This window comes from Pelophylax lessonae, assembly GCF_965119305.1.
Source record: "Pelophylax lessonae genome assembly, chromosome: 3".
Taxonomy (NCBI): Eukaryota; Metazoa; Chordata; class Amphibia; order Anura; family Ranidae; genus Pelophylax; species Pelophylax lessonae.
Window position 1 is genome coordinate 495,914,566 of NC_138770.1, and position 27,502 is coordinate 495,942,067.

At 47.4% G+C, this 27,502-nt stretch overlaps 1 protein-coding gene across 1 annotated transcript in view; it reads left to right on the plus strand.

Annotated features, from left to right (window-relative positions):
* The first annotated feature begins 1,034 nt into the window (after positions 1–1,034).
* The window catches only part of LOC309549718 (interferon-induced, double-stranded RNA-activated protein kinase-like), a 363,835-nt gene continuing 337,367 nt past the window's right edge, over positions 1,035–27,502 (plus strand). Inside the window, exons 1-3 of the mRNA XM_082250192.1 lie at positions 1,035–1,145; positions 2,014–2,161; positions 19,129–19,181. Coding sequence (XP_082106318.1) covers positions 1,039–1,145; positions 2,014–2,161; positions 19,129–19,181 — 308 coding nt within the window. The 5' untranslated portion in view covers positions 1,035–1,038. The remainder of the gene's footprint in view (positions 1,146–2,013; positions 2,162–19,128; positions 19,182–27,502) is intronic.

Here is a 27,502-nt window from a genome sequence, read left to right on the forward strand (position 1 = left end):
AGGTCTGATAAAATATGAAAACTGTATAGTACCAGACCCAGATACATTCGCACAGTTTTCTGTCATATTTTGTCAGACCTCCTATTGGCTCAGTACTTTGCCAGAATTCGCATTTGCATACCATCTCACATTTGGTAAGCTTAGATCACTTCACAGCACTGCTTCTGACACATTAACCCTTGTGTGCACATATACATGGACAAATATATATATATATATATAAAATTATTATTATTATAGATGTCTTGCTTTCTGTGTCCCGCCTAGTGTGTGCATGCGTGGTCCCTTGTGGGCCACAAAGGGACTGCCTCCCCGGTTCCATAAATGTGTCAGTCAGAAAACCGTTCTGAATTTTTAGTCTTAGTTTTGCCCCCCACTCTCTCGTCACTGGCTTTAATTGACAGCACTGGGAGTCAATAGTTTGAATGAGGGCTTAGGTAAGTAAAAGGGGGGGGGGGGGGTGAGGGGGGATGCTAATGCCTAAACATTTTTTACCCTAATGCAAGGAATGCATTAAAGCAAAAAATGTTTAGGCTTTATAACCACTTTATTGAATTCCAGGGAATAAAACGTTGCTGCTGCTTTAATTTTCTAGTCAACAGTCTAAAGGGTTGGCCCTTGACCAAGCCGTACTTCTTAGTTTCACTTAAGATAAGTGTGGCAAGAGACCTGGCTATGTTGTTTTTCGGGGATCCCAAAATTAGCAAAAAGATTCTTTCACCATTTAGGGATGTACACAACTAAAAAGCTAATAAGAATAACAGACTATTTTCTTGTGACATAGATGTTGAATTCCAAGAAAAAGCTACCTGTAATGTAATATTTGGTACATGTCAATCCACTCAGCAAGAATGAAATTCGGGCACTAAACCGGGTAGTCCCTGGGCAAGCAGTGTCTGTGTAGTTGTGAAGCACTGCTTAAAGTTGTGCATTCTGGCCTAATAACCAACCCCTTCCCCATTCTATAAGTCAATTGTTTTTTCCTGTGAAAATGTGTGGTAAATTTAATTTTGTGTATATATTTTTCAGGACTTAACAATGGGAGAACAGAATTTTAAAGGACAGCTTATAGCCTATTGCAACAAATGGGACCTAACTTGTACATTTGAAGAGGCATTTTCAACTGGTCCATCTCATGATAAAAGGTAAAAAATATTTTTATTGAATCAAATGTAGCTTTTCAGTGGTGTTTTTCAATACATCCCAAGTTCCTCCAGGTTTCCTGTCACTTTAAATAGTTTGTTTGAACCAGGCTGGCCCAAACAAACTATCTCCTTTACGAGCTGCTGCATTGACTCTAAGCGTTGTATGTAGCTGAAGCTACATACAGTACGCAGTGCTGGTTTCCGGCTGTGAGGCTACTTGTATCACACCTGGAACAAAACGAAGTGGGTATGAGTGCGCTCAGCCATTGATAAGCAGCTTTGTATTCTGAGGATGAATACAAAGCTTCCTCTGATTGGCGGAGGTGGAGATTGTGACGTCATCAGGCTGCCTATGAATGGCTGAGCGCCGCTCAGCCCCACTCTGTTTTGTGCAGTGGATATTTGCACAGCAGTTTTTCAAATGCAAATTTTTTGAAAAAAATACACTTTTATTCATTTTAATGCACAAAAACAAATTTAATACCCAATTTTTTAGCAAACTATAAAAGCTAATGATAGGCGTGTGTGAAGTAATCGCTGTTTACATGTGCATTTTTTTGAAAATGTTTACAGTCTTTTAAAAAAAAAATAAAAAATCAAGGCTATTGCTATAACGATGGATGAACAAAGTGCCTTGTGATCACATAGACTCTGAAAGGTCCTCTTTATGAAGAGATCTGGGGTCTCTTTATGCTACAATATCTTGATCTGGAACATAGTGCAGAAAAATATGCAACAACTAAGCTCCTGTTACTTGCCTCTATCTTTTGTATGGTAATTTATGTATGGTAATATCATTTGTTTCAGTATCGGCCATGGTTGGATTTTTGCTGATTTCTTAAATGTGTTTTGTCTTTTTAACTTTTAGATTCACGTATCATGTTTTTGTCAACAATGAAAAGGTTGGGGAAGGAGAAGATAAAAAGAAAAGAACAGCTGTTAATATTGCAGCCAAAATGGCATTGATGTCCTTACAAAATCGAGAACCTAAACCGGACAAGGTGGAGCCTGAAACGGTAATTTCTAAACGTTTTCTGTCACATATCAAAGTTATATTTCTTCTCTGGAGCTTCCCAAAAACTGAATAATATACAGTCGTGAAAAAGTGAGTACACCCCTTTGAAAATTGTTTACTTTTTTAACATATTTAAATAGGAGAACTTTAGATCTTTATTCAAACCGTGCCTTCAAATAAAGGTGATCTGCTTGAATAAAAACAAGAAAATTTGTCCATTTCAGTTATTTATTCAACAAAAATATCAACAAATGTCTTAGTGTACTGTGGAAATGGTACGATGAATGGCGTGTGGTATGGTGCACGGTGAAAATTTTGGCGAAAAATCGGAGGTACTTCCTGTGTGGTAGGGGTTATATAGGGAAGCATCAATTCTGATTGGTTGCCAGTGTCCTTCACCTAAAGGTTGCTATATAACCCATATGTTATGATTTATGGCTCTGTGTCCCATGATGTATGAAAATAAAATTATTGGTTGAACTGGATGCACTTGTCTAAATTGTTGTACCTGGCAGCTACAGTGTCTTTTAGGAAATCAGACTCCCGATTTGTGCTTACAGATGGGCCTTGGAAATGGTTGTGCGCTTCCTCTGTGACTATTTCCAGATGGATCAGACAAACGGTGATTCAGGCTCACTCTACTCGAGCGCTCAGTGCCTCCTGGGCCTACCGTCATTAGGCGCCAGTGACTCAGGTTTGCAAGACGGGCACCTGGTCGTCGGTGCACACTTAAACAAAGTTCTATGGATGTGTGGATATGTTGGCATCTGCAGATGCTTTCTTTTGCCACAAGGTTTTGCAGGCTGCAGTTTAAAGGACCTGGTTCTCTTTGAGGGTGTATTTTTTTCAGGTGAGCTCCAGTTGTTTTGGTTGAGCTCCTGTTTACCTGGTTGGCTATAGTCAGCCTTGGGAATTTCTTTTTCGCTGTTCCCACCCCTCATGTTTAACACTGTTTTGGGACATCCCAATGGTTAAAGCGGAGTTCCACCCTGAAAATGTTTTTCCCCCAGTCCGCTTGCTTTTAATTTCCTGTAAAACAATTGGATAATTATTTTTTTTTTTATTCACTTACCTTGTTTTTAAAGAAAAATAATGACGCACCTGCGCTGGAACTGACGAGCTGGGCCAGTGCAGGGCATTCTGGGACCGAAGCGGATGCCCTGGCTTCAGCTGCCCACACCTGAGATGGCAGCGCTGGACAAGAAATTTTCAAGTATTTCTTCTAAAAGGTAAGTGAACCCGGGGACAGTTCAGAGGCCATCATTGCTGAAATGCACTAGCCCTGACTGTCCCGGGGGTATTTTTATCTAAAAAAAATTTTTCAGGCCGGAGCTCCACTTTAAGATGAGGAGCTGTGTCCATCGATAAATGAAAGAGAAAATGGGATTTCTCTATCGTCCAATGACAGACGCAGCTCTTTTCTTTCTCACTTCTGCTAGTTAGTGTTCATGGGGATTCCTCCTGGTGAACTGCAAGCAATTGCCGGCTGAGGTTTCTCACTGGATAATCTAGATCCCTAAGGTCTCCCAGTATGGCTTACGAGTGTGAGCAGGTTATAGTCCTGTACTAGGCCTCACCACGACAGAGCCCTGTTTTGGATGGGGACGAGCCTGCGAGTAAATGTCTCGCTGGGACGCGACGACCTGGAACGCCCTGAGTCGCAGCGTACCTCTCGGCTGGCAGCAGCCCTACTCCGGGTGGGAGGTGGTCTATCTGGAGCGGAGCCCACCCGATCCATGGTATAGTGAGTAAATGCAGCCCCCCCCCCCCTTATCCCTTAGTGGTCTGGGGGGACGGGGACGTGGGCCCACTCCTGGGGATGATAGGACCTAGTACATCCTAAAAGATCCCCTTGGCCTGTCAGGATTCCTGGCCCTGTGCCTTGCACCCCTCCCCTGCCCCCTGCCCTTATTGCAGCTTTTACCTGGGTGGGGCGCTATTGCTGCAGCGCCTGGCATCCTGGGGGGGGGGGGGGGGTGAAATTGGTACCCTTTCCTGCTGTGTCTTGCTGTAGATCCACTGTGGCCTCCAATTTGGGGTCCCCTGACCGCACGACATGCCGTGGGGGCAGCCATCTTTAGTGTGGGCATAGGAGAATTTCTCCTCATTGGCCTGCATGGTGCAGCCATTTTCCCTGTACTTCCCATTGACTTGCATTGGCAGCCATTTTTGTGTAGCCTTATGGAGCTACACAGGCAGCGGGACCTTTCACATTCTATCCAGGCTGAAGTCCTATCCTGTGACTTTCACTTTCCTGCTGCACAGATCAGCACTGGAGGTTCCTCATAGAGGTGGTAAAGTACTGGGGTCTCTGTGGGCATATCCCTGCGCACTCTGCTATCTGCATATATTTGAGGACTCCACCACATACCGCGCTGATCAGCGGTGGGGACCGCGCTCAGCGCTCTTAAAGAGACAATACAGCTGTTTTCTTTTGAACTAATTATGGAGTCCCAGGCAGTGGTTTCACTCTCAGACCCCCTTAGTGTGAATACTGGACCTTCCAGATCGCAGTCGCTGGCCGCGATTTCAGCAGCACTGGAAAGCCTGGCGACCAAGGTCTATTTTGTGATAAAAAAGGTTAATAGCCGAAAATGACCACTGCCTTCGCCTTCACTGTCATGGGTGATTCAGAGGCTGATATGGTTGCACGGACGCCCCTTTCCTTGAGGGATCACTGTCCTCTCCATCGGATGGTGAAGAGGACCTGTCCTCTAAAGCTGCAGCATGGGAACGCGCTTTGGTGGAAGCCCTGATTGTTTCATTAAGGGAAACTTTAAAAATGGCAGATGAGCCCACACTGGCAGGGACACGGGTGTCCTTTTGAGTCTCGCAAAACCCAAAAATCGAGCAAGGTTTTCCCTTGTCCCGAGAATTTTCATGATCTTGTTGATGAACAATGGCGGCGCATCAAGCACGCGCTAGTAGTGCCTAAGCGCTTTAAACACTTTTATGCCTTTTTGCTGAGACAGTTTTTAACCGTTGGACGGTACAGCCTACGGTGGATCATCCTGTATCCAGGTTGAACAAATCTACTATAGTGCCTGTGGAAAATTTCCCTTGTGTTTACGGACCCGGTGGACAGGCGGGTGAAATCCCTTTCCCGCCATCTTCATGTGTTGGCGGGTTTAACCCTGAAACCGATTTTTGTGTCTGTTTTGGTGTCAGACGGTTACGGAATGGGTTAAGCTTTTTAAGGGGAACCTGGATGCTGACTTAGTTTCCCTGGAGGTGATAAAACTTATGGTCTCCCCATAGTTAGGCCCTGGTGTTCCTGTGTGATGCGTCCTTGGATGCGGCTTCTCTGGTGGCCAGAGTATCGGCTTTGGGGATTGCCATAAGACCCATGGTGTGGTTAAAGACCCGGTCGTCAGACCAGGCTTTCGAGAATGCCTGAACAGATCTCCCTTTCCTGGGAGAGCGATTATTTGGCGGCTCGCTGGATAAGTTCATCAAAGGTCTAACTGGTGGGAAAAGTACTCTTCTTCCTCAATCCTCCAAAGGTAAGGCACCCCGTAGCCTTCTTTCACCCCTCATAGACTATTTTTTCGTGCCTCAGGGGCGCAAGAAAAAAGTAAGCCATTCAGGGCTTCTGAAGGGGCTAAGAAGCCATGGTTAGGCAAGACCAGCCAGTCCGGTTCTGCGGACAAGTCCTCTTCAGCATGAAGTGGCGCCCTCGCCCGTTTCTGGGGTGGGGGGACGTCTGCGCTTCTTTCAGGAACCCTGGACTTCCTTCATTCAAGACAAATGGGTTCACGAACTGATTTGTTCTTAATACAAGATCGAATTTCGGTCCTGGCCGGTGGACAGGTTCTTTCAGTCAAATCTTCGCCTGTCTCTGGATCGTTTGAAGGATCTCTGAGACGCAGTGCAGGATCTATGTGCTCAAGGAGTGATTGTGCCGGTTCCTCTGCAGGAAGGCTTTCAAGGTTTCTATTCATACCTGTTCATGGTGCCCAGAAAAGAGAGCAAGGTGCGTCCAATCCTGGATCTCAAGGCTCTGAACCGCTTTGTGTGGTTGCAGAAGTTTTGAATTGAATCCATTTGGTCGGTGGTAGCGTCTTTAAATGGGGGGGGATTTTCTGGCCTCCATTGATATCAAAGATGCGTATCTACACATCCCTCATCTACGGGGGACACCAGGGAGGAGCAATTTAAATTTGTGGCGTTACCCTTTGGTCTCGCCTCCGCTCCCAGAGTCTTTACCAAGGTACTGGCCCCGCTATTGGACTTGTTGCGCCAAAAAGCGATTACGATCCTGGGATATCTGGATGATCTCCTATTGAGAGCGGGCTCTCACTCGGCTCTGTTGGGCGACCTGTAAATTACGGTTCAGACCCTTCAGGAAATCTGGTGGACTATCAATTTAATTTTAATTTTTTGCTCTGACGCCTTTAGTGAGGTTGCATTATCTGGAGCTGACTCTAGATTCCGCCTTGGCGAGGGTCTTTCTTCCCCTGGAAAAACTTCAGAAGTTGCAGGGAGCGATCCGGTTGCTGTTGGAAACCGATCTGTCCTCACTACAGACTAGCATGAGAGCCCTGGATCTGATGGTATCAACCTTTTGAGGCAGTTCCGTTTGCTCAGTCTCACTCGAGACCTCTGCGAAAAGAGATGCTTGCCAAATGGAACAGGGATCCACAGTCTTAAGATAAAATGATACGCTTGAGCCAACTCACGAGGTCTGCTCTATCCTGGTGGATCCAGTCGCCAGCATTGTGTCAGGGCAAGTCCTTCCTACCACGGGTTTGGACCATGGTCACCACGGATACCAGCATGTCAGGCTAAGGTGGAGTGTTGGGGAAGCTCTATGCCCAGGGGACCTGGTCAACGGAGGAGTCTTCCTTGCCAATCAATATTCTGGAGCTTAGAGCAATCAAGCCTTGCCTGATCCAATGGATGAATCGGCTACGCGGTTCTCTGGTTTGCATCCAATCGGACAATGCCACGGCTGTGGTTTACATCAATCATCGAGGGGGCACCAAGAATGTCCTGGCAGCCAAGGATGTGGCCGAGATTCTGGTATGGGCGGAAGACAATGTTCCGGCTCTTTCCGCAGTTCACATTCCGGGTGTGGAGAATTGACAAGCGGATTACCTGAGTTGTCCGGTGCTTGATCAAGGGGAATGATCCCCTCATCCAGAAGTGTTTCATCTCCTATGTGTCCGGTGGGGAACTCCGGAGGTATACCTGTTTGCATCTCGCCTCAACAAAAAAATCCAGAGGTTTGTGGCCAGGTCTCGGGATCTTCTGGCCGACGCCACAGACGCCTCCTTGGAGCCAGTATCGGCTGATCTATGCGTTCCCTCCAATAAAACTCTTGCCAAGGCTTCTCGGCAGGGTGGCAGTGGAAGGAATTCCGGTCTTTCTGGTGGCCCCAGACTGGCCTTGTCGGTCTTGGTAAAAAGGCCTAGTAAAATTGGTCGCCAATCCTCCGTAGAGACTTCCTCTGAGGGAGAATCTGCTGTCCCAGGGACCGATCTTTTTTCCTGCTTTATGGTTGCTGGCTTTAACAGCAGGGCTGTTGAAGGGCAGGTGTTGAGAGATAGGGGTTTCTCTGAATCTGTGATTTCTACCCAGTTGAAGGCTATGAAGGTGACTTCTAGGAAGATTTATTATCGTGCGAGGAAATCTTATTTCTCTTACGTCCTCCGACAGTCGCCGCCTCTTCATATTCGTCACATATGGGGTATTAGACTTTGCTCCGAAGGAGTAGCTAGGCAACAGAATATGTTAACATTAAAGCTTTTAACATATCCCACCCTCAAGGGGTGGTCCCCTCAGTCAATACCCTCCTACTTCCTGCAACCATATCTCAGTTTTAATGTCTAGCTTGTCAGGAGTGGCTGGCTCTCTCTGTGCTGGGGCTTTCTGCCCCAGACTCTTTCTTCTTTTTTGAATTTTTGTTTGAGTTTTCTCTCTACCTTTACCTAGCTGTTCTTTTTGTCAGCGTTAGTTCTTCGGATGAAGAGGATCATGCGGGCTGGGTCTCGGGCTGATCCCCCTGGTCGCAGGTCGTGGGTCAGTGGCTTCCCAGCCTGCCATCGATCGTTCAGCCAGGTAACGCTCCTGGCACAGTGAACGACCCATCCCTGTTCGGTGCAGGGATGATTGGTGAGGTGGCTACCTCACTGGACGCTGTGCGGTTTCTTAACCCCCATTCTGTGCGTCTTGTATGCGACTCTCCCTGCCTCATGTGCAGCGGCTTGTTCGCCTGTGCGGGTCCCCCACGCCATGTGAGGTAAGTGTATTTATGTGGGGACCTGTCTGTCTGGGGGGGTGTCAGTCTGGGACTGTGTAACCTGCCTCTATTCACACTGTTTGTCTCCCTATCTCTCGGCTGCATGCTGTGGGCTGCAAGGGGGGGGGGGGGGAGCTGTGTGACACTGTGTGTGTCAGCCTTGTCAGTGTGAGAAGCTGTGTGTTGTGGGGCATGTTTTGTGGCATGTTTGGGCATTATACAGCGATCGCTGCGGCGATCTGACATGTGTTTTTATACATGGATGACATGTGTGCATTACTGTACTGTGGAGCGGCGGTTTCGGCGCCAAACGGCGCCATTTTGCCTACACTCGCTCCGGCCGCATGTTCTACATGCATGGCGGCCATTTTCTTGTAGCCTCCCATGGGCTTTCATAGAGCGCCCTGGCAGCATCACTTCCTCTTCTCCAGGAACACCGATCGAGGCAGCAGCAGCGGCGAGGGTCTCCTCAGGTTTTATCCTTCTGTTCTTGCTATCCATTGCCTGTGTTAAGTTTAATATTCCCTGTGGGGGTCTCATTGTGCTTGTGTGTGGTGCGGTGGGCTGCGCTCGCCGCGCTTGATTAAAGGGGCAGTTAACCCTTTATTATCCGGCATTTGTTATAGGGGCAATGGATTCTCAGGAGGGCAAATTTCCTACCGCCTTGGTGGAAAGCCAGGGGACCGCTGTTTCCCCCCCAGGGGGGGATTTAGCCACTATTGTGGCTGGCCTTGCTGCTCAGGTGCAGATGCTGGTGGCTGCTCAATCTACTAAAAGACCCAGAGATGCTCTTTCCTCTGATTCTGAGGGTGAAGGTGATGGGGCTGTTATGGCGGGGGCCTCCTTATCGGGGTCCCGCTCCTCCCTGGATCTAGTGGGGTCCGAGGTGGAGGCTGAAGTTGAAGGGGTTGATAATTCTCCCCCTGGCTCGCCTGAAGAGCTTGCAATCATGGATGAATTGATTGCTTCCATAAAGCAAACGCTGCGTTTGCAGGATGAAGTGTGTCCCCCCGCTGCCTTGGCGGCTTATGGGACGCAGAGAAAACGCAGGACGCCGCATGTTTTTCCCTGCAATGATGATTTTCAGCGCGCTGTTAAGGAACAATGGCGCAATCTGCGCAAACCTTTTGCTGTACCAAGTAGGTTCAAGCTGCGTTATCCTTTCTCGCCTTCCACTGATGAAAGGTGGTGTGTGCCTCCCCCAGTGGATCACGCAATTGCGTTTTTAAACAAATCCACTGCGATTCCTGCAGAGGTTTCCCCTGTGTTCCGTGATGCCACGGATAGGAGATTGGAGTCTCTTGCCCGTCATACTTATTCTGTTACGGGTTCTATGCTTAAGGCTCTGTTTGCTTCTCTCATGGCGGCCCAGGCGATCGCAAGTTGGACACAGATGCTTAGGCGCGACCTAGTGGCCGATTCGGCCTCGCCGGCGACCCTGGATATGGTGGATCAAATCCACCAGGGTGTCATGTATCTGTGTGATGCGGACCTGGACCTGGTTCCGTTGGCTGCACGTGTGCACAGCGTGGCGGTGTTGTCTCGCCGCCTGGTTTGGTTGAAATGTTGGTGGGTGGACCAGTCTTCACGTAAGACCTTAGCCAATCTGCCTTATGATGGGTCTCGCCTTTTTGGGGAGTCCTTGGATGTGTTGATTAAGGGGATCACCGGTGGTAAGAGCACTCTCTTGCCCCATTTCCCCAAGGCTAAGGGGGCTTCTGGGAAGAAGCATGCTAATTTTCGGCCCCCTCAGGGGTCCTTTCGTGCCTTTCGGCCGCACTACAAGGGCAAGCCGTTCAAAGGTCAAGGCTCTCAGGAGAAGCCCTGGTCTGGGAAACAGAAGTCCGGTCAATCCGGATCCGCAGCCCATAACAGTGCGGCCTGAAGGGGCGCCCTCACCCAGTTTTGGGGTGGGGGGACGCTTGCTCGGTTTTCTTCAGCCCTGGTTGGCCTGTGTGCGGGACAGATGGGTTCAGGAGATCGTTCGATCTGGTTACAAGATCGAGTTTCTCTCTCGGCCGGAGAGCAGATTTTTTCCCTCAAATCTTCAACTGTCTCCAGAGCGTTTGCGGGACCTACACCTGGCGGTGCGGGACCTGAGGGCTCAGGGAGTGGTGGTTCCGGTGCCTCATCGGGACAGATTTCGGGGGTTTTATTCCAATCTGTTCACCGTGCCCAGAAAGGAGGGCAAGGTTCGTCCAATTCTGGACTTGAAGGCTCTGAACCGCTCTGTGCGGGTTCGCAAGTTCCGCATGGAATCCCTGCGGTCGGTGGTGGCTGCCCTGGTTCCGGGGGAATTCATGGCCTCCATCGATTTGAAGGATGCGTATCTTCACATCCCCATTTTCGGGGGTCACCAGAGGTACCTTCGATTTGCCATTGCGGAGGATCACTACCAGTTCGTGGCGTTGCCTTTTGGTCTCGCCTCGGCTCCGCGGGTCTTCACCAAGGTGCTTGCACCGGTTCTGGCATTGTTGAGGGCCCAGGGCATTTCTGTCCTGGGGTATCTGGACGACATTCTGGTTCGGTCTGCGACCAGCCAGGGTCTGGAGGAGGACCTGTCTGTCACGATGCAAACTCTACAGGAGTTTGGTTGGACGATAAATTTTCCAAAGTCGACGCTGAGTCCGTCGGTTCGTCTTCCCTACCTGGGAATGATTCTGGACTCTGTACAGGCGAAGGTCTTCCTGCCGGAAGACAAACTCAGAACTCTTCGGGAGGAAGTCAGGTCCCTCAGGGACGTTCCGCACTCGTCTCTAAGGACGTGCATGAGATGTCTGGGATTGATGGTCTCGGCCTTCGAGGCGATTCCCTTCGCCCAGTTTCACACGCGGGGTCTCCAAGCGGAGATCCTGTCCATGTGGGACGGGCGACCTCAGTCTCTGGATCTTCAAATCTCGTTGAGTCATCGCACCAGAAGGCTGCGGGGCTGCCCGGTTCGGGTGCAGACGGACAATGCCACTGCGGTGGCCTACATCAACCACCAAGGGGGCACCAGGAGTGCCCGAGCGGCTCGAGAAGTGGCCGACATTCTGACTTGGGCCAAGACTCATGTCCCGGCGTTAACGGCGGTTCACATTCCGGGGGTGGAGAACTGGCAGGCGGACTATTTGAGTCGCCAGACCCTGGATCAGGGGGAGTGGTCTCTCCACCCGGCTGTCTTCCAGACGTTGTGCGCGAAGTGGGGTCTTCCAGAGGTGGACCTGTTCGCGTCTCGTCTCAACAACAAGGTGAGAAGGTTCGTGGCAAGGACGCGCGACCCTCGGGCAGACGCTTCGGACGCGTTAGTGCCCCCGTGGCATCAGTACAGGCTGATGTACGCGTTTCCACCGATTCAGTTGCTGTCCAGGTTCCTTCGCAGGTTACACTCGGAACGCAGCACGGTGATTCTTGTGGCACCGGACTGGCCTCGCCGGTCCTGGTACGCAGACCTCGTGAATCTGGCGGTCGACGCCCCGTGGCGTCTGCCTCTTCGAGACGATCTCCTGTCTCAAGGACCAATATACCATCCTGCTTTACAGTCGCTGGCTTTGACGGCCTGGCTGTTGAAACCGAGGTCCTGAGGGAGAAGGGTCTCTCCCCAGAGGTCGTTCATACCTTGATCAACGCGAGGAAGGCTTCCTCGGGGAAGGTTTATTACCGTACTTGGAAGGCCTATTTTGCTTGGTGTGAGTCCAGGGGATTTTCTCCCTGCACATACTCCGGTTTCCCGAGTGCTGTCCTTCCTTCAAACGGGTGTCGATCAGCGTTTGGCGCTGGCTACGATAAAGGGTCAGGTGTCTGCGCTGGCCGTTCTGTTTCAACGTCCCGTGGCTTCCAACTCCTTGGTTGGCACTTTTGTTCGGGGTGTGCGGCATCTGGTTCCTCCTAGGAGGGATCCTCTGCCCCCTTGGGACTTGAATCTCATTCTATCTGTGTTGCAACGTGCTCCTTTTGAACAGATCAGGGAGATCTCGTTGTCTATGTTGTCCAAAAAGGTCGCCTTTTTGGTGGCGATCACTTCGGCTCGCAGAGTGTCGGAGCTGGCAGCTTTGTCCTGCAAGTCTCCGTATCTGGTTGTTCATTTGGATAAGGTGGTCTTGCGACCTAATCCTTCTTTTCTTCCGAAACGAGTTTCGGAATTCCATCTTAATGAGGATATTGTCTTGCCTTCGCTGTGCGCGAAGCCTAAACATCCAAAGGAGGTGAGATTACATTCTTTGGATGTTGTTCGGGCGATAAGGGTTTACCTTAAATCGACTGAGTCTTTTCGAAAGACGGATTCCTTGTTTGTTCTTCCAGAGGGTCCTCGGAAGGGCATGGCGGCGTCGGCCTCTACCATCGCCAAATGGATCAGGCAGACCATTGAACAGGCCTATGCTTTGCAGGGGAAGGTTCCCCCTGTGCCTGTGAAGGCGCACTCTACTAGATCTCTGAGTACGTCTTGGGCCTGTCGTCGTGGGGCTTCTGTAGCCCAGGTGTGTAAGGCGGCGACTTGGTCGACCGTGCACACTTTCACAAAATTCTACAAAGTAGATGTTCAGGCATCGGCGGATGCTTCCTTTGGCCGCAAGGTTCTTAGTGCGGCGATTCCCTAGGGTCCCTTGTGGGGACCACTGGCTGTTGGGATAAGTTTTTTATCCCCTGGTTATTTGTCTTTTCCTGGGTTGTTGCTCCTGTTGAGCACTTGTTTTTCCTGTTGCCCAGCTGGTTTCCTTCCTTTGGTAAGGTTCCCTTCTTTGATGCGGAGACTGCGTTGCCTTTCGGCGCGGATGCGTTTCCCACCCCTCATGTTTGCACTGCTTTGGGACGTCCCCATATGTGACGAATATGAAGAGGCGGCGACTGTCGGAGGACGTAAGAGAAAACGGAATTTTTGTAAAATCTTACCTGTAAAATTCCTTTCTCTGAGTCCTCCGACAGTCGCCGCCCCCGCCCCTCTTTTGGGGTTTGGTTGTATACTCTACTGCTATTCCACTAAAACTGAGATATGGTTGCAGGAAGTAGGAGGGTATTGACTGAGGGGACCACCCCTTGAGGGTGGGATATGTTAAAAGCTTTAATGTTAACATATTCTGTTGCCTAGCTACTCCTTCGGAGCAAAGTCTAATACCCCATATGTGACGAATATGAAGAGGCGGCGACTGTCGGAGGACTCAGAGAAAGGAATTTTACAGGTAAGATTTTACAAAAATTCCGTTATTTCATGGTGTGAATCGCTGAAGTTGCACCCTCGCTTGTTTTTTAATGACTAGGGTTTTGGCCTTTTTACAAAGCGGGATTGAGCAGCGGTTGGCCCTGGGCACTATCAAGGGCCAAGTGTCGGCTTTGGCTGTTAACTTCCAACGTCCGTTGGCTGCTAATGCCTTGATTTGAACTTTTATTCAGGGGGGTGCGTCATCTGGATCTCCGAGGAGATCCCCGTTGGCTCCGTGGGATCTCAATCTGGTTTTGTCTGTTCTTCGAAAGCCTCCTTTTGAGAACATTAGGGAGATTTCTCTGCTTTCTTTATCCAAGAAGGTTGCTTTTCTGGTGGCAACTACTTCTGCCCGCAGAATGTCTGTTCGCCTTATTTGGTGGTCCACAGAGATAAAATGGTACTCCGACCTAATCTGTTTTTTTTTCTCCCTAAGGTGGTGTCTGATTTCCATCTAAATGAAGACATTGTGTTGCCTTCACTCTGTCTTAAGCCTAAGCATCCCAAGGAAATTGTTTTGCACTTTCTGGATGTGGTTTGGGCGATCAGGGTTTACCTGACGGTCACTGAGTCTTTTAGGAAATTAGATGCTTTTTTTGTCCTTGCTGAGAGATGTCGTAAAGGTTTGGCTGCATCTGCTGGGACTATATCCAGATGGATTAGTGGAGTAACCAGACTTTTTTTCTGCCTAGTGTCCTACTCCTGTGTGTGGGGGGGGGGGGGGGGGGAGTATAACCAAATGGTTAAGAAGATCAGGAGCTGTCTGTCAATGAACATCAGAGAAATGGATTTTATGGTAAGTCAAAAATCCCATTTTTTTTTCTTTGTTAAAGCAAAAAATTAAAAAAAATTATATATTTTTGATCCTTTGCTTTTAAAGCGGAGTTCCGGCCACAGAAAAAAAATTTCAATGAACATACCCCCCGGACAGTCAGGGCTAGTACATTCCACAATGGATAGCCTCAGATCTGTCCCGTTTTGCACTTACCTTTTTAGAAGAAATACTCACTTTTAAAATTTCTTCTCCAGCGCTGCCATCTCCGGTGTGGGCAGCTTGAAGCCAGCGCGATCCTCTTCTGCATCCTCTTCCGTCCCACGATGCACTGCGCCGGCCCCGCCGTCACTTCCGGGTCTGCAGCGTCATCCCTGCACAGCTTCTGGACATGCCCAGAAGCTGTTTAGCAAGGTATGACGCGCCTACACCGGAACTGACGTCGGGGCCGGTGCAGGCGCATTGATTCCTGGGAGCGATGACGTTCAGCTCCCAGGAATCATTGCAAAGCGGAAGTGACGGCGCGGGCCGCGGCCGAGGAAGGAGGAAGTGGATGGTAAGGTGAATATATTATCCTCTCTAAAAAGGCAAGTAAAAAAAAAAAAAAAGGCCGGGAATATCCAATTCAGGCTCAAAAAAGGATAAGGAAGCGGATGCCATAAAATCTACAGGCATGATTTTGTGTCCGGAACTTCGCTTTAAAGGTAAAGGAGAGATTTGGGGTCTTTGTCCCCAGATCTCTCCAGAAAGGGGACCTATATTCCTTATTTCTATTGAGAGTCTAAGAGATGTTTACATTCATTGTAATAGGATTTAAAGTGATAAAAATAAAGAATAAAAAAAAAAATTGAAAGCACCCGCTGATCCCTCCGTGCTTGCACGCATAAGCAAATGCATACGTAAGTTGTGCACATATATGTAAATGGTATTCGCACCACACGTGAGGTATCACCACAAACGTTAGAGTGAGAGCAATAATTCTAGTGCTAGACCTCCTCTAACTCCAAACCTGTACCCTTTAAAGGTGTTCAAAGCGTCGCCTATGGAGATTTGTAAGTACCGTAGTTTGTTGCCATTCCACGAGCATGCACAATTTTAACCACTTAAGCCCCGGAGGATTTGGCTGCTAAACGACCAGGGGGTATTTTGCGATTCGGCACTGCGTGACTTTAACGGACAATTGCGCGGTCGTGCGACGCTGTACCTAAACGAATTTGGCGTCCTTTTTTTCCCACAAACAGAGCTTTCTTTTGGCGGTATTTGATCACCTGTGCAATTTTTTGATCACGCGCTATAAACAAAAAAAGAGCGTCAATTTTGCAAAAATAGCAATATTTTTCCCTTTTTTTTATATGAAATTCCCCCCCAAAAAAATGTAAAAATCAAAATTTTTTAACATTTTCGGCCAATTTGTTTTATGCTACCTATGTTTGGTAAAAAAAATCGCAAAAAGCGTATTTTGATTGGTTTGCGCAAAAGTTATTGCGTTTACTGACTAAGGGAAAGATTTTTGTCATTTTTGTTTTTTTTTTTTTTAACGCGTAATGGCGGCGATCTGCGATTTTTTTTTTTTTTTTTTTTTTTTTTTTTTTTTTTTCGGGACTGCGACATTGCGGCGGACAGATCGGACCCTTGACTGCCATTTTTGACACTTTTGGGGTTACCAGTGACATTTCTACAGTAATCAGTGCTATATATATATGCACTGTTACTGTAAAAATACACTGGTAGTGAAGGGGTTAACTTTATTTGAGAGGGAGGGGCTGTGTGTGTCCCTAGGGGCGTGATTCTTACTGTAATTGGCTGTGGCTTCAGCTGTATGCAGAGTGATCAACGGATCTACATAGTAGATCCATATGATCAGCTCTCATACAGAGGGGAGAATGACAGGCAGCTTGTTTACACAAGCTGCCTGACTTTCTCCCTCTCCCCCGCCGATCGCAGAGTGGCCGGCGGACATCGGGTCCGCCGGTCACACGCGCGGGGGGGTCCGTGACCACGCGGGAGCGCGCCTCCGGCGGCGCGCGCTCGCTCCCTAGACCCTCACAAGCTAGTGACGTAGCCCTACGTCACTTTGCCTTTGAGGGGCTGACCGCTGACGTAGATCGCGTGCGGCGGTCGGCAAGTGGTTAAGCGTGACATGTTGGGTATCTATTTACTCATCATAACATCATCTTTATATTTTTTTTTCATATTTTTTTTTTTAAAAAATGTATGTTCTATATTGATTTTTGTTTTTAATTGAAGTGTATTTTTTGCAAAAGAAGTTGCGTTTGCAAAACCACTGTGCAAATACTGTGTGACATAAGCTGCAATGATCATTATTTTATTCCCAAGGGTCTCTGCTTCAAAAAAAAAAAAATGTATTATCTTTGGGGGCTTTAAGTAGTTTTCCAGCAAAATATACTGATTTAAACTTGTAAACAAAAAAATGGTAGAAAAAGCCTGGTCTTAAAGCAGAACTCCACCCAAAAGGGGAAGTTTCACTTTAAGGACTCTTCCCTCGCTCCTCTTGCACAATTCGCACTGCAACGGAAGTTCTCCAAACCCCACCACACCTCCCGCCCCCCTTAAATCTTCTGTGACACTGACCGATCCCAGTAGACTGCAACCACCAGTCACAATGCACCAGGCGACACGCGCATACGCAGTGGGCACCCGGCAGTGAAGCCGCAAGCTATCAGAGCCAGGTGCCCATAATGAAGATGCTGGCGCCGCTGAGGTAGGACAGAGGATGAAGACGGCTGAGTGACAGGTGGCTGGAACTCTGCTTTTAAAATGGTTGACCTCTTCTCGCCAGCCGTATGCATATATGCGGCCTCTCGGTGGGTGGACCTTAACTCCAAGAGGCCACATACAGTATCTCACAAAAGTGAGTACACCCCTCAAATTTCAGTAAATATTTTATTATATCTTTTCATGTTACAACACTGAGGAAATGACACTTTGCTACAATGTAAAGTAGTGAGTATACAGCTTGTATAACAGCGTAAATTTGCTGTCCCCTAAAAATTACTCAGCACACAGTCATTAATGTCTAAACCGGCTGGATACAAAAGTGAGTACACCCCTAAGTGGAAATGTCCAAATTGTTCCCAAGCTGTCAATATTTTGTGTGGCCACCATTATTTTCCAGCACTGCCTTTGCCCTCTTGAGCATGGAGTCCACCAGAGCTTCAGCGGTTGCCACTGGAGTCCTCTTCCACTCCTCCATGATGACATCACGGAGCTGGTGGATGTTAGAGACCTTGTGCTCCTCCACCTTCCGTTTGAGGCTGCCCCACAGATGCTCAATAGGGTTTAGGTCTGGAGACATGCTTGGCCAGTCCATCACCTTTTACCCTCGGCTTCTTTAGCAAGGCAGCGGTCATCTTGGAGGTGTGTTTGGGGTCGTTTTTATGTTGAAATACTGCCCTGCGGCCCAGTTTCTAAAGGAAAGGGATCATGCTCTGCTCCAGTATGTCACAATACATGTTGGCCTTCATGGTTCCCTCAATGAACTGTAGCTCCCCAGTGCCGGCAGCACTTCTGCAGCTCCAGACCATGACACTCCCACCACCATGCTTGACTGTAGGCAAGACACACTTGTCTTTGTACTCCTCACCTGGTTGACGCCACACATGCTTGTCACCATCTAAACCAAATAAGTTTATCTTGGTCTCATCAGACCACAGGACATGGTTCTAGTAATCCATGTCTTTAGTCTGTTTGTCTTCAGCTAACTGTTTGCGGGCTTTCTTGTGTATCATCTTTAGAAGAGGCTTCCTTCTGGGATGACAGCCATGCAGACCAATTTGATGCAGTGTGCGGTGTATGGTCTGAGCACTGACAGACCCCCCCCCCCCCCACCTCTTCAACCTCTACAGCAATGCTGGCAGCACTCGTACGTCTATTTCCCAAAGACAACCTCTAGATATGACGCTGAGCACGTGCACTCAACTTCTTTGGTTGACCATGGCGAGGCCTGTTCTGAGTGGATCCTGTCCTGTTAAACTGCTGTATGGTCTTAGTAACCGTGCTGCAGCTCAGTTTCAGGGTCTTGGCAATCTTCTTATAGCCTAGGTCATGTAGAGCAACAATTCTTTTTTTCAGATCCCCAGAGAGTTCTTTGCCATGAGGTGCCATGTTGAACTTCCAGTGACCAGTATGAGAGAGTGGGAGCCAGAACACCAAATTGAACACACCTGCTCCCCATTCACACCTTAGACCTTGTAACACTAAAGAGTCACATGACATCGGGGAGGGAAAATGGCTAATTGGGCCCAATTTGGACATTTTCACTTAGGGGTGTACTCACTTTTTTGCCAGCGGTTTAGACATTAATGGCTGTGTGTTGAGTTGTTTTGAGGGGACAGCAAATTTACACTGTTATACAAGCTGTACACTCACTTCTTTACATTGCAGCAAAGTGTAATTTCTTCAGTGTTGTCACATGAAAAGATATAATAAAATATTTACAAAAATGTGAGGGGTGTACTCACTTTTGTGAGATACTGTATATGCATACCAGAATGTAAACGATGATGTGCCCAGAGCGCGCTCTTAGCACAGTTACTGGTGGGTAACGATAAACTCCAGTTTGCTACTTGATATCAGGAGTTTTCCGATCTTGTGACAGCCAATCATGGCGGTCTAAAACTTCTTAAAGGTACGGGAGGCATCTGTGCTAAGGGGTTTATTGCACTCCTCTTCCTCCTTTTTTTTTTTTTTTTTTTTCCTGGCACTATGGCCAGAATATAGGCAATAAACCATATGCTCATTTCCTCTGTTCTCTTTCAGGCTCAGCTCTCTGAACCCGTTGTTCACCCGATGACTCCTGCTTCAGGCACAAGGTATCTCATGCACTTCCTAAGGAAAAATGTTGTGTGTAACACATGTATAATGGATTGGGGAGGGGTAGAGGCCGGTAGATCTGTACAAGGGTAACTTTTATGTCTAGTTAAGAACCAATGCTATAACATAGGATAACCTTCATATGTAACCCAAGCCACCAGGATGAGAGCTGAACTGGATTGGGCTGATACACAGCCAGCAAATTTGAGGTATATTAACCAGTTCCTGCCCAACCAATAGCTGATTGACAGCTGGGTGGTGGCTTTCTCATCCTGACTGAACGCCATGATGGGACACAGCCGATGACCGATCAGAGTACTGGCCCGTTGCTGGTACCATGTGACCACTGTGACGAATCACAGCAGGAATTGATGGCTTCCTTTCATGCCATCCATTGTGGAGTTTGTTGCTAGCTGTGATCAGTCAATTTAATCACATAGTACAGACATGGCCAATCACAGCTTATCTGTACCATGTGATTAGCGTTGACCAATCACAGTTAATCCCAAAACAGACTGATTCAGTTTCATTCAGTAAAATGCTCACTTATAGCAATGTAATTCACTGCTATAAGCATATGAAATACAAAAAAACTATCAGCGCAAACCTATTATATGTGATAAAATAACTCAACACCAATTCACTGTGCATAAATCAGGTGTGTGAACTTATAAATCAATAGTGGTGTCCGGCAGCATGCACCAATCGTGTTTCACAAATCACAATAAACTATAAATCATACAAAAATGTGATGCGCCAGAAATATAAAATCAAAAAGTGATGACAATAAATCATATCCAGTTCATAAGGCACATAGCAATGTGTGTGCTTCCAATAAAATGATATAAAGAGTGTCCCGTGTTCAGATGAAGAAAATCCAGTGATGAAAACAACTTGTAATCACCAATATAGTGAATCCCTCCACCAGGTGAATCTGCCTCTCACCTTTCTGAAGGACCCAAACGGGCCAGCAATCACATGTATCATTGATCAGACTTCCAGGAAAGAGCCACACTATATTGCACCTCGAGGGATCCCGGGACATATAGAAAACAGATGAAGAAATCTAGTGCTCTCCGCTTACTAATGAGGGTATGCTTTATTAGAGAAAGGCAGATCAACTCACATTTGTCGGGCACTCAGCTGCTGGCCAATCCACCTGAGAGTTGATGTATTTAAAGTGAGGCTTGGCACGCACTAGCCACCCCTACCGAGGAAGTCAAAGGAGCATTACGCTCGACGTAACGCGTATAGGGGGGCGGAGCTTGCGTGGCCGACGCAGAGTCTCTCTCTGGTAACAGATCGCTGACATCGATTATACAGCAGGCACAGCTGAGTGCCCGACAAATGTGAGTTGATCTGCCTTTCTCTAATAAAGCATACCCTCATTAGTAAGCGGAGAGCACTAGATTTCTTCATCTGTTTTCTATATGTCCCGGGATCCCTCGAGGTGCAATATAGTGTGGCTCTTTCCTGGAAGTCTGATCAATGATACATGTGATTGCTGGCCCGTTTGGGTCCTTCAGAAAGGTGAGAGGCAGATTCACCTGGTGGAGGGATTCACTATATTGGTGATTACAAGTTGTTTTCATCACTGGATTTTCTTCATCTGAACACGGGACACTCTTTATATCATTTTATTGGAAGCACACACATTGCTATGTGCCTTATGAACTGGATATGATTTATTGTCATCACTTTTTGATTTTATATTTCTGGCGCATCACATTTTTGTATGATTGACTGCTATAAGCATACATAATGTGTTTAAAAAAATAATACAAAATCCTGATCACTTCCCCACAGTAGTACAATATTCCTATGGTAACATTATGTTGCTATGGTCGCAGTGTGTCAAAAATAAAAAATCGTAAATTTTTTTTTTTTTTTGAAAAGAATGTAATAAAAAAACACGCACGCGCACACACACACACTCATCATAGGCTGGACTGGTGTCTTTTTTTTTTTTTTTTCAACCTCACGAACTATGTAATATGTAACTATAATATAAATTAAAATAGATTTTTATTTTTTTTTCGTGCTTTGTCAGTGTCCCTTTATCACAGCTACACCAGACATATGATGCTGTACTGCACTAGTCACAGTATGTAAAAATTTTCTACTTTTTTTTCATTCCCTTTTTTTTTTTTTTTTTTTTTTTTAATTCAATTTTCCAAAAAATTATGACAAAAAACCCGCCATGCTTCTTACTAAACACCTTGGACTGTCTACATTTCCAAAAATGGGACGTTTTTTTTGGGGGGGGGGGGGGGGTTATTTATACTGTCCTGGGATTTTAGGGCTTCAAGAAATGAGATAGCCCATCAGTACATCAGGATTGATCGATTTACGGATATATACCATAGCTTGTGGATAACTTTCCTACAGACTAAATTAAATACACTGGTTTGGGTTATTTTCACCAAAGAAATGTAGCGTAATACATTTTAGGCTAAATTTTAATGAAGAACAATTATTTATTTGCAAAATTGTATAACTAAGGAAAACAAGTTTTTTTTTTTTTCTTCAAAAGTTTGTAGTCTTTTTTTTTTTTTCGATTTTATTTAGAAAAAGATTAAAATAAATACCAGCAAAAGAAAGCTCTACTTGTGTGAACAAAATAATACAATTTAGTTTGGGTACAGTGTTGCATGACTGCACAATTTCTCATTTAAAATACAACATAACTGAAAGCTGAAAATTGAGCTGGGCAGGAAGGGAATAAAAGTGCCCTGTATTGAAGTGGTTAAAGCTCTTGCCTTCCCTGGATCTCGCTTTTTTTTTTTTTTTTACCTCTGTCAACAAGATTTCTCCTTGATTTGTGTCTATTTGACCGGTGTCAGAACAGGAAGTAATGTAAGATCTCCCAACTACCTTTGCATTTGACTATTTTTAGGTAGAAAATCCCCGCAATAGTTGCAATAGAATTTTGTTGTCTCTGTCTCTGTCCCTGTTACATTCCCCCACTTCCCTGTCAAGATGACTATTGTTGGACTCAACCAGTAGAAAAAAAAATATGCTCACCTAGAATACTAACCTGACATGAATGAGAACACTGCTTATTCACCAGCAGCAAGATCATTATGGATGACCCTAAAGGGAGGAGACACACTTGCCCATTGGCATGTTTTAGTCCAGAGAAACACATTTAAGAAGGTAAATGATCTCCCTGCACATTTTCACATTTTTTTTGCTGCTAATAACTCAAAGATCATTGGTCTAACATGGGCCTACATTAGTGTTACTAAGCCCAGGACCCTGCATTCACTATACCGTGGCTCCCACAGTACAAATAGGGAAATGCAATTTTCTCTTTAGTTCATTGACAGGCACAGCTCTTCATCTTCTTGAACGCAGGGTTATACTGCCCCCTACAGGAGAAGGACACTAGGCAGAGAAAAAGCTTGAGCCCTCCTATGGGGCAGTTCCTGGGGGATATACTCTTACTTCCTGCTATAGGTATTCAGTTTTTTTTCTGCCTAGTCGGGAGTAAGGACCTAGTTCCCTGCTGGGATCTCTGATCCTGGCAATTTTTTTCCTTTTTTGCATGGATTTTTTTTTTCCTCCTTTTTTTATTATTTTGTTACTGTGAGAGCTACAGTCAAGTGCTGGACTGGATGATAAACTGGATAATATAGATCCTTAGGGTCCCCCCCAGTCCAGCCAGTCAGCACCTGCAGACCGCAACGCCATGCTAGGTTGGCTGCGACATTGCCCCACTGGACGGGGGCTGGCCTGCGAGTTAAATGACTCGTGAAGGCGCATGCAAACTGGCTTCAGCCTGAGTCGCAGCGTTTCCTCCTGGCCGCCAGCACCCACATTACAATGGAGTGGTGTCCTGTCTGGAGTGGTGCCCACCCTGTTCCTTGTGTGGTAAATAGCTGTACCCCCCCCCACTACCCCTAGAGGGTTTTGGGGTGGACGTGGGCCCTTCCCTGGGATGGTCAGTCCCCCTGGTTCCCATCCTTCCCCTTCAGCCCCTCTAAAATTTCAGCCACTGTGGGTCTTTGGGCCCCCCCTCCTCCCCTCCTCTCCTCCGCTCCACAGCCCCCCTCCCCTCTTCTCCACACCCCCCCTCCCCTACCCTTTCTCGGTGAGGTTATCAGCTGGCTGTTGCCACATGCTCTTAAGGGGGGCTTGTTGAAGTTGCTGCTGACCATGTTTACCTGGGGCGCAACGGGGGGTTGAGCAGGGTTCCCTGCCACCCTGAGGGTTTGTGATTAGGGCAGGGATGTCCTTTGGGCTCCCTGTGGCAGGTGTTGGGCTGGGGGAGCAGATGTTTTATTATCCGCAGGTACGCACCTCACATGGCCTGGATCTGGTCAAAAATTATGGCTGCGGCTTTCAAAAATTTAAGCAGCAGCCGAGTCGGGCGCCGCCTTTGGGGGGCTGCCTCGGTGTGTGTAGCTGAAGCCCCCACTCTTCTTTTGGGCACCTCCCGGGCTGAGGATCCATGCAATTGCAGCTGGGCCTCCACAAAATTTTAGGCCGCAGCCTGCTTGGACATGTGGTCAGCTTGGCACCTCCCTTGGAATGGGTAGTGCTGTGGGGGTGCTTCATTATTTATAGCCAGCTAAAAAAGTTAGGAGCCAGTTTTTTTTTTTTAAACTAACAACCAAGCTTTATTTAATAAAACTGATACTAAATTTACACATAAATACGACTAGAACCCCACTCTCCTCTATAGCACAATTGGATGAAAACAGACTGTCTGTCTCTTTCCATCCGATGCCATCTGATCCGATCCACGGGATGGATAGAAAATAGAACCACCATCCGTCTGCTTTTGGTGGACAGGATCAGATGGCGGCAGATTACTGCTCCATAGAGGAGAATCAAGGGTCCGATCAGGTCTGCCTGAAAAACTGACAGGCGGACCTGATCAGACAGCCCGTGTGAAAGGGGCCTTCGGCTGTGGCATGGCGATGAGGAAAAAAAAAAAAGTATATATATATATATATATATATATATATATATATATATATATATATATATATATATATAGAGATATATATTTATAGAGATATATATTTATAGAGATATATATTTATATATATATATATATATATATATATATATATATATATATATATATATATACATAGATATATATATTTTTTTTTTAATAATTGGAAAAAAAGATTTTTTTTTTAATAATTAAAAAAAAAAGAAAAAAATATTATTATTTTTTTTTTTTTTTACATTTAAAAAATAAATTAAATAATAATAACCACACTCCCTGTCAAAGGTAACTAACTGGACAGGGAGATGGTAATGAATGAATTGAGAACAAAAAGGCAGTGGAAACAGTCATTACAACAGTCATTACTCCCGGCCTCCACAAGAGGGCGCCAGTTCCCCATTGGAAGCCTGTCATCTCAAGTAGGCCGAAAAGCCGGGGCCTCAATTTTCGGACGGCCCGGAAGTCCGTGCACTCCGTGCGTGGAAGTCCGGGCAAAAATGACAGGACACCTTCTGCAGGGCACCCCCAGGCGCCAGGTCGCTAATTCTAGTCGCAAATGCGACCTGGCGCCCGGGGATTGTCGAGCCCTGTCCTATTATATCCTGTATGGAGGCCGACCCCCTTGTTTTTTTTTTGCCGGGTCTGATAGGTGGTCCATTGTGGGCCCTTAGCTGGCATCCCCTTTGCGGGGGGGCTTTGGCGACCTGCCCTGATTGTTTTTCGGGGCGAGCTTAGTATATAGCGACCCTATTGGGTCTGCATCCACGCACCCTGAGTGCTCAGATAGTAAGGATGATTCCTCTGCTCCTCTAGCCGTGCTTAAATAGGCGCTGGTGGATACACAGTGTAAGTGCGTGAAACTTTAAAAATGGAGGATGCGGCTAATGCCGTGTCAGAGGCACCGGTTCCTTTTGGCACCCGCAGGCCCTCTAAAGCTGCAAGTGTGTTCCTCTTTCCGCTTACCTTGACAACATTGTCACAAAACAGTGGGGTTGTCCAAAACACAGTGGTTGCTAAGCATTTTTGCTTGCGGTATCCTTATGAGGCTTAACTGCGTTACAGGTAGACGGTTCAATCTGTAGTGGACTCGCCGGTTTCCGGGTCAAATTGAGCTACCTTCATTCCGGTTGAGTAGTCCCAAGCCTTTACAGGTCCAGTTAATAAGAGCGCGGAGGCTCTGGCCCGCCATATGTGGCTGTGGCTGGTTTGGCGATTAAGCTGGTGATTACTATTGCCCTGGTGTCGCAAATTCTAAATGAGTGGGCTAAGCTTTTACCCTGGGACCTGGAGGAGAAGCAGCTCCCCCCTGCCTTGTTGGAGCTGGCAGATCAGTTGGTCCAAAGTCTACTATTTGTCAATGATGCCTCTTTGGCTGCCGCACCCCTGCTTTCTAGACTGTCTGTCTCAGCAGTGGTCCTGTGGTGCATTATCTGACTGAAATGCTGGTCTGCGGACCAGGCTTCTAAGAAGACCTTGCCTGATCTGCCATTCGTGGGGGATCGCCTGTTTGGAACTTCCATGGGGAGACATCAAGTGCCTCACAGTTGGAAAGAGTACTACTCCTTCCTCATGCTTCCATGGGTAAAGAGCCCTGTCACAGACGTGGACCTTCCTTTTCAGCTCACAAGTGACTTTGTTGTCCCTCAGGGTCTCAAGACAAGGGATCCAAGCCCTTTCGGGCCTCCGCTGGGGGTTTCAAAAAGTCTTGGTTGGGCAAACCAGGAGCAGGTGCTGCCAGACCTGCGGACAAAAATTCCTCCGCATGAAGGGCGTCCTCACCCGTGCCTGGGGTAGGGGGATGGCTTTCCGGATCCATGGACCTCCCTGTTCTAGGACAAGTGGGTCTACAAAGTCATTCGCTTCAGCTACAAGAACAAGTTTCAATCATATCCTCCGGAAAGGTTCTTTCCTTCCAACCTGCACTTATCCCCAGATCGCTTAAAGGATCTCTATGGGGCGGTGCAAGATTTGTTACTTGAAGGTGATTGTTCTGGCTCCAAGTCGTAACGTTTTCAGGGTTTTTACTCAAACCTGTTTACAGTTACCAGGTAGGAGGGCAAGGTGTGCCCAATACTGGACCTCAGGGCGCTAAACAACTTTGTGCGGGTACAAAAGTTCCACATGGAGTCCATGCGCACGGTGGTGGCGTCCCTACATCCAGGGGGATTTTCTCGCCTCCATCAACATCAAGGATGCCTACTTTCACATCCCAATTGGTGTTGCCCATCAGCGTTTCCTCCGCTTTGCCGTGGGAGACGAGCATTATCAATTTGTGGCGTTTCTCTTTGGTCTCGCTTCCGCTCCTCAGGTCTTCACGAAAGTGTTGGCCCCGGTTCTAGCATTACTACGTCAGCAGGGGAACGCGCTACTGGGGTACCTGGACGATCTGCTTTTTGCAGTCTGATTTTTCGTCCGCCTTGTTGGACAATTTGGAGATTACTCTACAACCACGGAGGGAGTTCAGTTGGAGGGAGTCCACAAGCCTAGTCTATCTGTGTTTGACTCTGGACTCGTCCTCAGCCAGAGTGTTTCTTCCTCGGGAGAAACTTCAGAAGTTGAAGGAGGCAATTCTGCCTTTGCTGACCAGAACAGTCATCTCTTCGACTTGCATGCACCTGTCCGGGTGGGGAGGCGTCCTTGGCACAGATTGTGCTCAAGGAGTCTTGTCTCAGGAAGAGTCCAGATTATCGATCAATGTACTGGAACTCTGAGCGATCAAACTTTGTCTGGATCATTGGACAAGTCTTCTCTAGAGGTGTCCGGTGCAGATTCAAGTGTCCTGGTGGCTCGGGAAGTTGCCGGCATTTTAAGGTTGGCGGAAAGATTTGTTAAGCCCTCTCTTCTGTGCGCATTCCAGGGGTGGAAAATTGACAAGCGAACTATCTCAGTCGACAGGCGTTACTCCAGTGGTGGAGCTGTTGGCCTCTTGCCTCAACAGGAAGGTTCAGAGGTTTGTGGCACGGTCTCTGGATCCTCTAGCTGTCGCTACAGACTCTTTAGTGGCTCCTTGGAGTCAGTATCGTCTGATTTACGCCTTTCCCCCTCTCCAGCTTCTGCTGAGACTACTACGCAGAATCGAGGCAGAAGGGATTCCAGTCATCCTAGTGGCTCCAGACTGGCCTCGCCGGTCTTGGTACGCCGATCTGGTACGGCTGGTCGCCGATGCTCCTTGGGGACTCCCTCTCAGGGAAGATCTGCTGTCCCAAGGGCAAATCTTCCATCCTGCCTTACAGCCGCTGGCTTTGATGGCTTGGCTGTTGAAAGCCAGGTGTTGAAGGTCAGAGGGTTGTCTGACTTGGTGATTCCTACGCTGTTAAAAGATAGAAATTCTACTTCTAGGAAGATTTACAATCGTAT